The sequence below is a fragment of the Lissotriton vulgaris genome, chromosome 7, assembly GCF_964263255.1.
Source record: "Lissotriton vulgaris chromosome 7, aLisVul1.2, whole genome shotgun sequence".
Lineage (NCBI taxonomy): Eukaryota > Metazoa > Chordata > Amphibia > Caudata > Salamandridae > Lissotriton > Lissotriton vulgaris.
The window spans coordinates 1319900546-1319912071 of NC_141695.1; the positions used below are offsets into that span (position 1 = coordinate 1319900546).

The 11526-nt window shown below is 45.6% G+C and overlaps 1 protein-coding gene across 1 annotated transcript in view; it reads left to right on the plus strand.

Moving 5' to 3' along the window:
* LOC147703593 (uncharacterized) overlaps positions 1-11052 on the plus strand; it is a 187145-nt gene extending 176093 nt beyond the window's left edge. The window contains exon 5 of the mRNA XM_086929521.1: positions 9598-11052. Coding sequence (XP_086785647.1) covers positions 9598-11052 — 1455 coding nt within the window. The remainder of the gene's footprint in view (positions 1-9597) is intronic.
* Positions 11053-11526: the final 474 nt, after the last annotated feature.

Sequence of the window (11526 nt, forward strand, 5' to 3'; positions counted from 1 at the left end):
CATGCCTTTGTGAATCGGGCCCATTGTTCACCTAGTCCTAGGCAGTTGGAATGTGCGATGATTGATCAATGAAGGTGACGGTGAAGGTAAGCATTACTGCTCAGACCTGCAGGCAATAACAGCTGGCAATTACCCTTGTCAGAGTCATGGGCCTCAGCCGCAAATGGAGCATTCTTATTGGCTGGCCAGCTCCCAACATTCCACTTTGGGTGCTAATTATCCTTCTGTCAATCGAACAAGAAGAGTGTGTGTGAGGAGATATTTTATTAATAGTCAGCTGCCTAGCTAAACTCGGACCAATATTTTAGAAGACAGGGAGATGAAAGCCTACAGGAGAGAGGGGCAATCACCTCTTTGTGCCTTGTATGTTCACATCAACTCCATCAAGTGCGGTTGAATAGTCGATGAAGCAAGTAAAGGGGTGGGGGGCTAAAAGCCTGCGAGGTACAGTGGGACAAAAAGGATAGGGCAACCTTCTTATCAACTGTTGATGATTTGACTTGTTTCCGATTAGGTAATATGGGTTTATGTTTTCCTCAGTGCACCATCCCTTGAGTTTCTGCAATAGAATTTTGGGATTAGCTTTGGCCTAAACATCTAACAAAGCAATTAGTCGATAACTTGGGTGGATCGATGTTGGGACCTTTTCTGTGAATAGGATGAATTATAGATCTTCTCCAGGAGTGCAGAATTTGGGCCGATTGGAAACAATGGTATCAGAGTGGGCTGAGAATGATCAACAGTGTTCTTTAAAGTCATTTCCACTGTAGGGAACCCTAAGCGCTGCGCATGCTTGCAAGGTTCACCTGGTGCTGCAGCGGGCAAACCCATGCAAAATAACGCATTTTTCCATTAATGTGCAGCCTGACAGTGCCAGACGGTGCAATAATTCCTTGTTCCGTACATTCTTTACTGCTCAGAAATGAGAAATCCTGCGCTGCAGTGCAGGTGGGATGGCTTGAGGGTTCACATGCTCTTGTAGCAGATTACTAAATAAGGATTTGCCCACTGACAATCGAATCTTGGAACTGGTAAGGTTTACTTTTTTCTGGCTTTTTCCTCTTCCATACCTTCTTACACCTTGAGTTCCTCTGTTTCACGTAGGTCCAGATCTCTTGCACACCGCAGGTTTAGTTTGCAGCCAACTTAGAGCCATTGTTATAAATGTAGGTCTACACGTAGATGTAGGTTTAGGTAGTTTATTGAAGTAAGTTGAAGTAAGTTACAGGTGATAACACACCATCAAGAACATGTTGACACCAGCTCAGCCATAGCACTAGGCTCTTCACTGGCTAGTGGCATTCACTTTACACAAGGATTCTACAAAAACTCACAGACAACTCAAACACAGAGAATAGACATTACATACACAGCATAGAAAAAAGGACCTAAGACATCTCGCAAACACCCTACCCCAGGAAGTAGTTTCTTAGCAAAGTGATTGTTTTCCAACATCCAGAAATGTACACCACCAACTGGAAAAGGTCTCAATCAATCTCCCCCTTACCTTCAATAATAGCACGTCCATGAAATATCTCCTCACACACACTCTTCTTGTTCAATTGACAGAAGGATAATTATCACCCAAAGTGGAATGTAGGGAGCTGGCCAGCCAATAAGAATGCTCCATTTGCGGCTTAGGCCCACAGCTCTGGCAAGGGAAATTACCAGGTATTAATCCCTGCAGGTGTGAGCAGTAATGCTTACACCTATACTTGCCACTCATTCTATGGGCAAGGCAATAGTGATGGGGTGATTTTAATTGTGTAAAACTGTAGCATTGCCCACCTCAGTGCCAATAAGGACTGCTCAAGTGCTTCACACATTTCTGGCGAGCTAATCACCCCGTAATCCAGTTCTACTGACTCTAAAATGGATCACACCAAGGACGACAATCACAACTTAGAAATTGAAAATACTGCTTGAAGTTGTTGCACCTAGAATGAAATTATGGCTTGATTTAGAGTAAGATATAATACGCAATAAGGCACACTGGATATCCATCATGTTTGTGACGGAGCAACCCGTCTGGTAAACCCTAAATCATGTCCTATGTCATCAGTTCCTTAGAACTCCTGAGTAGAGTGGAACCAGCCAGTGTAAACAGCTCACTCACAACCCACATGATCACATTGCCTTCATTTGCCACAAACTGAGAAGGTCCCGATCACAACTTGAACTCTGGATTGCGGTAAACAACGTTTACCCCGAAACTATCTCCCCGCATGGAATCACAATGCAGTCGTTACCAAGACCGCCTTGTGATTCCGCATACCATTACTCCGCAAGTCGGAACAACGACCTTCCCTAGTGTCCACAATGACTGGTGTTGGAATAGTAAATTATACTATTCCAACATCCAGCACCCCCCGTCCGCAAGTCGTTGTTCCGACTTGTGGAGTAATGGTATGCGGAATCACAATGCGGACGTGGTAACGACTGCATTGTGGTTTCCTGCGGGGAGAAAGACTCCGGGGTAAAGAGACATATTCCTGGATTGCATGTCCCCAGGAAAGGGAAAGTAAATTGCACATGTTTCTCCAGGGTAACACGTTAGAAAACTTCCCTCACTCAGCCCCATACCCACCAGATTTATTTGTGTCCGTTTACTGGCTTCAATTGACTGCAAGTGCATATGAGTGTAAACTAATATAATACAATGCTTCGTAAGATTTAATATGTAATGTTGCTTGAACAAAATATGGATAGGCATATACATATGAGAACTGTGATGTTGTTAATATACTTTGCACATGCAGTAATCTAACAGAAAACAGCACATTGTGTTTTACAAAAAGTCTACAGACATTGTCAAGTCATTGACAATGTAAAATGAGGGGTCTACAGTCTCTTTGTCACGACAGTAAATAATCAATAAAGCAAATCTGTTTACTGTATAGTGAATGCAAATATGACTATGTTAACTCTGTCTGGAGAGATCCATCAAACAATGTAGATAGATCTCCAAATATACCTAAAGTATACATTGAACATTACCTCTCTCTGGAGACACCAAGCATAGACCTAAAATGGGATCTATCTATTAAACTACTTCCTATTGCTTGTTTAAAAAACTTCACAATTTAAACACCATTCCTATTGTTTTTATTAAATAGTTAAAAATGTAAACACTTTTGCTATAGTGCTGTCATGAAGTTCACACACTAATACCCTTTAGTTCGAAATCTGAAACGCCTTCCTTTTGTATTTGTCAGAGCATTAACAATGGTAGTTCAATGTAAACCCCTTCCCAATATTTGTTGGAGTTTACTATAGGAAGCCCAAACAAACTGTATTGGTGAAAGGGTTACACCATGCAAAGCCCCGTGTTAGCGGCATTTTCTGCCGCTAAAGCGGCGTTATTTTTATCACTTTATTCTCGAGCTGTCGCTAACAGCCGTTAGCGAACTTTTTTAGGCAAAAGTGTAGTGTAGTTCCTATTTTCCCTATAGGCCCGGCGCATTGGAATAACATAAACAGCAGTGTAGACGTAGGACTGTGGTCTTCTAGGTCTCTACTGACTATGCTAGACTTAATTTAGGTTTGCGCCAGCTAGCTCAGAGGTCACTGGAAACTTTCTTGACTGAATAGGAAGTGATCAGCTTCCCTTGCTCAGACAAGAAGGGATTCAGCTTCCGACAACCGCATAAACCTGACAACTTTGCTCCCCAGAATAAGAGTCATTCTCTAGAGTCGTGTGAAACAATAGACAGCTATTTCACTCAGTCAGTTGTGCAGATTTAATTTCACCAGGGTGCAGAGAATAGAGAGACGGGAGTTTTTTTGAATAAAAGATATTATTTATTGAGCAGTCTTCTCATGCAAGAGAAATGAATTGCCACAATTGCAAGACTTGTTATAACGAAAAGTGCGTACAGTAAAAGGAGTATTACGAAATAATACTGTAAAAGCATTGATATGGTTTCTTAGCCATAAGATAGTTAAAATGAATAAAATATATACAATATATACATTTATATATACATTGGCTACCGACCTCAACTGGTGCTTCTAACTACGCCTACCCCGGTGTACCTGACCTAAGACTAATACATGGGAGGGAGTAAGTAAGTAGCAGTTTAAGTTAAGTTGGTTTTGCCAAGAGTATGATTCAAGAATTCTCTCTGAGGGTTTAGTCAGCACCGTACCTCTTGAATAGAATGTACGAGGTCTGGTATCTCCCTCTCAGGACCCGATATCCCAGTCACCCGCAAGGGTAGGCTGGAAACGCCGGAGCTGGATTTTCTCGGCAGGAGAAAAGACAGCGTCTTTCTCAGCACGTCAAAGAGGAGGGGCAGCGTCCGTGGGCTTCTCGCATCTGCTGGGCTCTGCAAGGGGACAGCTGTTCTGCTCTAGTATTCACCACTGTGTGTTTGCTTAAGGCAACGTTGGTATATTTATACCTGAAAGGTGCAGAGTTTGGCGTAAGTTTTGGACATAAAACGTCAATAAAGATGTCACTAAGAACTGGTCGTTCTTACAGTGCTTGCAGGAGTTCTTTTACTAATCAAAACAAAGCAAGCAGGGCTTTCCCAGGATGCTGGTTGTTTGGTGTGTCGAAAGAACTCGGTGTGCTCTCTAGGAATCTAAGGAAGTAGCTTCTGCTGTGTCATGGACTGCAGAGGCGATTTACTGAAAATATGGCTCTGATTATTATGCCATTATAGGGACATTTATTGATTATAGCCGTATAGGGGCATAAGGTCACAATATTGATTGGGTTCCTAGATAAAACACATCAAAAGCATCTGTTTTAAAGATCACCACTTCTGTTACGATAATTATATGAAGAAGAGACATTCCCGTGCAAAAAGTCACGCAAACACCACTACTCTATATTCACAAGGAGAAGACCAAAAAAACCTGGCTCTAACTTGAGTTAGAATCAGTAACTTCAGACCAGAAAGTAGCTGGTCTTAAAAATGGGGATAACACTAGGGGCTACATCTCAGCAGGTTTTGTGCAGGACAGCGCTAAAAGCAATGTTGCAGTGCTGCCCTGCGACAAAACTACAGTGCAGGAATGCGCACCATCAATAAGATAGTGCGCATTTCTGGTCCCCAGTTATGAAAAGTGTAGCAGTGCTGCGACAAGACAGCGTCGCAACACTTCTCACTATGCCCTTCTTGTTAGAGCTTGGATGCACTGTATTCACTGGACAGCGCTTCATGATGCAAGTAATGACAGATACGTCAGGAATCCTGACGTATCTGTCTGCGCTAAAGTGATGCATTGCTGCAGTTGTGTCACAACCATGACGCAACTCCAGCAATGCATGAGGTCAGCCTATCCCTGTGGCACTGCATCACCCTCACCCCTGCCATCAGGCAGGCAGAAGGTACTGACGCAGTGCCGTTCATCTGGGGAGCCGGAATGTCTGTGCTGTTGGAGATCCACTGGTGGTGGTTGCGCGCTGCGGTGTCATCGTTTGGAAGCAATGATGGAGTGTTGGTGCGGAGGGAGTTGACAAGACGTTCTTCTGGGGCCTTGATGTGGTGCGATGATGGCGGTGACATCCGATGGGCAAGGTGAAGACGTGATGTTACCAATGATGGTCCGTCCAGGAGAGTCCACTGTTGTGGCTGTAGTTGAAGTTCCTGCTGGCGGAGGTGACATGCTCAACTGTGTGTTCTGCTATGTGGCTTGTTGAGGTGACCTGCTGCTTGCGTCTAATGTAGGGGACCATCCCCAGGAGAAGTGCTGTCCTGGTCACAGGTTGTCCAGGTGGAGCTTGAGTTCACCGAGTAGGATGTCGTTGGTGGATCGGAAACCCTGGGTTGCAATGAGGTCTACAGTGGTATCGGAGAATGGGGAACCATGGACAAGGGGGCCTGCACATGAGGGTGCTGCAGAGGATGTGCTTGGGCTTGGTCCGCATCTGGAAGTTGAAGGGGTCCATGGTCACCCTTGGGTCATTAGAGTGAATGGTCAGTTGGAGTGCGCTGCTGTAGATGATGGCTATGCCTCCTCCTTTATGGTCGGGGTGCTCCTTGCGGGTGGTACTGCAGCCGTCAGTGAGGGCGATGGGGATGACCGGTCCGGAGCAGAGGTTGATCCTGGCAGGCGAGGGGGCATCCAGGGTTGATGGCGAGGAAGGAGCTGGCGTCATAGCGCTGGAGTGTCCAAGCGGAAGCTTCCTTGCTGCTGAGCGGGGTCCTGGGGCAGATGGATTCAAACGGCGCAGCCTATGGGTTGCCTTTGGCACGGGAGACAACCAGTACAATGCTGGCAGTACATCGTTAACAACTCAACTCCGACAACGTCAGTGGCTTTACATCGCATTTGATTATAACACATTACGAGGTCAGCAATGGGGTAATTTAAGGTTTTTCTGGTGGTTATGGGTTTTGGGGGTAAAATATGAAAATGGGGGGGTGTTTTGGGTCAAATTGGATTTTCTGGTGTTTTATGGGGGTCAACAAGAAATTCCAGGGTTCACGTTGGGTTTGGGGTGCAAAGGTTAGTTTTGAGTTGCACTCAGTGAAGTGAGAATTGTTATATTAATGTCTCTGCTATGCAACACCTACTCTACTGTTGCAATGTGCCTAGTATTAGTATGTATTGGAATGGAATGCAATGTTATGGCATGCTTTGCAACCACGTATGTGCCTTTGGCACACGAGTGGTACACCCGCTGTGCATGGGTGCACAGCAGCTGCCATTGAGAAGTGCTTGGGGGCTGGACAGCTGTGAGGTGGTAAACACTGGAAAGAACACTGGATGTGGTGTGGATGCAGGGATGTGTGTGTGAGCGGGTGTTGTAAATATTTTAATAAGGGGAGTCTTAACTTGAAGCTGGGTCCCCTATCTTTGTTGCTCCTGCTCTCCTCCGTCTGCTTCCAGGAACAGGAAGTAGGCAGCCAGGCTCCCTCCCCTGAGCCAATCACAATGATGCGATACGGCGTGGGATTGGTAATTGGCAATGGGACAAGGCATGCAGCCTGGGGTTGGAGGGTTGGGCATGTGCTCCACGCACGCTGTAATGCAGCCTGCATTACGAACAGGGAAGTGCGCATGACTGCTTTAGGCGACCTGAGAGAGACAACAAAACAGTCATTGGGCACTTGAGTGGGCATGCCAATCCGCCCATGCCTTGCCCCGTGCTTGGAGCAGTCCTACCAACCCTCCCATCCGCAAAGGTAACATAACACGGTTACATCAGTAAGTTATTATCATGTGATGATTGTTCATCCTTTGTACTGCTTGAAAGCAGTGGGGCGATGCTCTTCCACCATAACGGATGAGCCGCCATTGGGGGTGCATCATCTACGTGTGCTAGGCCTGGGTGACTTGACCCCCAGGCATCCTGCACTACACGTCGCACCTTCTCCTTGCCTGGACATTGACATCATGGCGCAACCCACTGCAGTCTCTCTCAATTTTGTGACTCAGCCAGCAGGTGCCTCAGCCAGGTTAGATTTCACAAACCTGGGTACAGCAGTTGCTGCCAAGTCCGCATGTGAAGTTCCCGATGCAGTTGATGCAGCAGGGCCCCTAAGGCGTGAAGTTGCAGCGCTCCCACCACACAAGTTTGGCGCAGCTCAAGGGCCTCACCCTCCACAGCTTCCTGCCGGCCCAACATCATCTGTCCTGTGATGCAGAGAGGCGGCACCCACCACTGGTAATCCCCTCCATGCACCCCAGTGTAGTGGTGGATCGTAGTATGCAATGCAGACTTCCTACGTTGTGGCGCACCAGCACCTCTACTATTAACAGCTCCAAGGTGCACAAGGCAGTCTTCTCACACAGGTCAGCAACGTGTCTTCATGAGACCTGCCAGATTTCGCCACCAGGTACGGGCGTTCTTCTCGACTCAATGTCTGCCGCCACAGCTCATCTACTCCATAGCTCTTCTGCATCCCACTCCAGGTTCCAGACACAGGTCCAGCGAAGCCTCCGGGCTCCAGACGCTGGTCCAATGAGGCATCCAGGCTCCAGTGGCAGGTCCAGTAATGCATCCAGGCTCCAGAAGCAGGTCCAGCGAGGCATTCATGCTCCAGACGCAGGTCCAGCAAGGCATCCAGGCTCCAGACGCAGGTCCAGCAAGGCATCACGGCTCTCATCCTGGTCATCCTGGATGTTGGCTGGCTTGCAGGGGTTGTTGATGTGTGCTGCACTTGGCCCTGGATGCTCCCTTCGGCAATTTATTGTTTTTTATGCCTATTTTATACTGAAGGTTGTTTTTGCATTAGAGGCAAAAAAAACTCACGTTGGGCTGACTAACACAAGTGTTTTTGCTGTTAATGGGCCTATCGGTAGTTTTCGCCCGCTAACGCTGGATTTCCTATCGCCATCACGCTGATGTTAGCAACAGTTTTTACCGCAGTTCCCTGATACTATTGCCATGTAGCAACGGCTTGTTAATACAACGCTAACATGGCGATAGTTTTCAGGGTTAGGCGGCTATAAAAGAACTGCCACTAACTGGTGTATGCAATAGGTATCGCCGGTCCTTGAGAATATCCCCCTCCGTTTTTTCCCTACTATGTGGCTATCAACACCAAATTGTGTGGTAAATCCACAACACAATTTTAATTTCACTCTGTGTCACAGAGGAAAATATTAAACTGAAATATTATGATGCAGCTTCACTAATGTCAACAACGCGGCACAGTAACCTAAGTTGATGTTCTGCATTTTGTGAGAGGCAGGACAGTAATTATCTACAATGAAATGCTTATGCTGTTCTCTTATCAAGCTCTGTTTCACTTCTAGCTGCCTAGCACCATGTACCCATATTTGCACTAGGGTGCAAGGTGTCTGTGGGAGTCCAGGATAGGTTTTACACTGGAAATGTACCCTGCCAATGTAAAATACTATGCTGAGACTTTTAAACTATTCCAACTTTGTCTGCAGTACAGTATAAGACATGCTATGTTAAAAACGTTTGGAGGAAAGAAAACGCTTCTCCTTCTTTGCACATGCCTCGAAGATGTGTATGTTACGGGGTGCAAAGCCCTGCCTAAAAATGTTAGTAGATAGGGCTTTGTATCACAAAGTTATCATGGATACACCCATGCACCATCCTTAAGATCTACTCCTGATGCAAATTTGAGCAAAGTAGCGCACTTCTACTTTGCGTTACTTCTAGTCGACTTTCCAGCCCGAATTTTTTTGCGATGGAATAAAAATCCGGTTTTTTTCTCACCAAACCATGCATTTGCTGGAATGTACGGCACAATTTCCGTCAATTCATTTAATCAGGTTTGCGTTGCTGAAATTTGCCTGGGGGAAATGCAGACAATGCAGAAATTCCAGCATTAATCAGAATGTCGATTCTTGTGCAAGTCCCGAGTACCCCACATCACGAAAGGTCGTACTCTTCACATTTTTCTCCGTGTGGTTTGCTGGAATCACAAACCAGTCGGGTAAAGCTGGAGCACGAGGGGTTAGATCACTGCAACGAGCAGCAATCATTTTATTACACAGCCATACCTCGATTTGTGATAAATTTTTACTGTAAGCTTATTCATTTACTTGTTCATTTCATCAATAATGAGTTAACCATCCATCCATCCATCCATTCATTCATGCATTAATTCTTCCAAATGAGGCCAGGCAGTTTAAAAAGCTAACCACCTGAAATTTGTTTTCCAGGGAGACTCTGGAGGACCCTTGGTGTGCAGTGTCAACGGCACCTGGCTTCTGACCGGAGTGATGAGCTGGGAAGCCGCAAAGTGTGCCTCGCCGTTTGCGCCTGGAGTCTACACCCTGATCACGTCATACATTAGCTGGATTAAGGGATATACACCTGGTGTCAACTGCAATGCAGGAAGTGCAACCGTCACAACGCCACCTAAGTCTGTGACCACAACCGTGTGGAGCTCCAGGGCTACGTCTAAGTCCATAACTGCCCTCAGTGCATTGTACACCTCAACTAGAGCAGTGACTGTTTCCAAGCCTTTATCGCGTACTCTGACAGCAGTCCCTGGCACAAATACTAACATAACTGCTTCAGGTGCATCCCTTAACTCAACGAGCATTGCCACCTCCAAACATAGCACTCCAAATACACCAAATTCTTCCACCACATCTCTTCTGCATGTCTCAAACCATGGCCTCAACCTAACTATGGCCATCAGTGGCTCAACAGCAACTTCAGTATTTTTCACTAAAGCATTGTCCAACTCAAGCACTGTGTCCATAGCTACATCGGTCCCTAAATTTCTTAACGCAACCTCTTCCAGTCTGATCTCAGTACCCCCTTCGGACAAACACACAGCACTTAGCAACACACCTACAATGGTCTCAGTGTCATCAGCCATTCAACTCAATACCACTAAAATCACCCTTGCAACTACCTCATTGTTAAGCATGATCCTCTCTTACAGAGAAACTACAGCCAACCACTCAAGTGCATCAGCCACCATATATGGACCTGTTACAGCTGTCACTACAGTAACTGCTGGAGCACTCCACAGTACACACATCACAGTAACCACTAACCTTTCTGCAACAGCTTCCTCCAAAACTATTACAAGTCTCATTTCTACTCTAGCCACTAAGCCTAACAGCCCCAATACAGCTGTTTCTTATGAATCTACATTAGACACTCATACAATGTCTATCTCGGTCCTTAATTTAACCACAAGAGCAATCACTAACTTCGTTCCTGCACAAACACTGAACTCGACCACTACAGCTATTTCCAGATCAACCAGCTTGTTTTCTTCTCATACAACCATAACCCCATCCAGCACATCAATAGTAAATGCATCTGTTGCCACAGGATCCCACACCACCCTATTTGATAATTCTTCCCAACACTCAGTTTCCGCACTGACACCAGAGACTACCATAATTTCTAGATCTATAACTACTGCTGTTATTCCTTCCAGTACAATGCTAGACAACACAAGCTCTAGTAAAACCATCTCAGTAACAAAAACAGAGCACTTTACGTCATTCTCAGTCTTACCAACATCGGTTGTCGTAAGCACAGAGACCAACACAACGCACAGTGTAACAACGGCAGCAACCTCCAGTTTTTTTAGCGCAAGCACTGTCCATAACACAACACTAGGATGGATCAACAATCTGGCACAGGGATAGTGGGATATTTACCTTGAACACATCTTTATTGGGAGACTTTTGAAGTCCAGTGATATTGTTATTTAGGGCCTGAATTAGAGTTTGGCAGATGAGGGACACTTGCTAAAAAGTGGCAGGTGTCCAAACTCTGATACATTTTAAATCAGACCTTAGTATCTCTAGATAGCATCCAATTCTAGTGGGCAGTTGCCACCTTGCCAAAACACCATCAAATTACCAAAATTGTAATGTCCACTTTGGGGTTGTTGAAAGAGAGGATTAAGGGACTGGAGTTAGTCATCACACTGCCCTACGAAGAAGTGCAACATCACCCTGGTAGTCACTCTATGAGACATAAAGAACTTCAGTTGACATTGATGTCTTTTTATCACAATGCTGATGAACTAGACAATCATAATATCTCTCAACAGGCCAAAGCATTTAAATGGTCAGAAGGCTGAGGGAAGAATCATATACATGGCAGGGATACCAGGC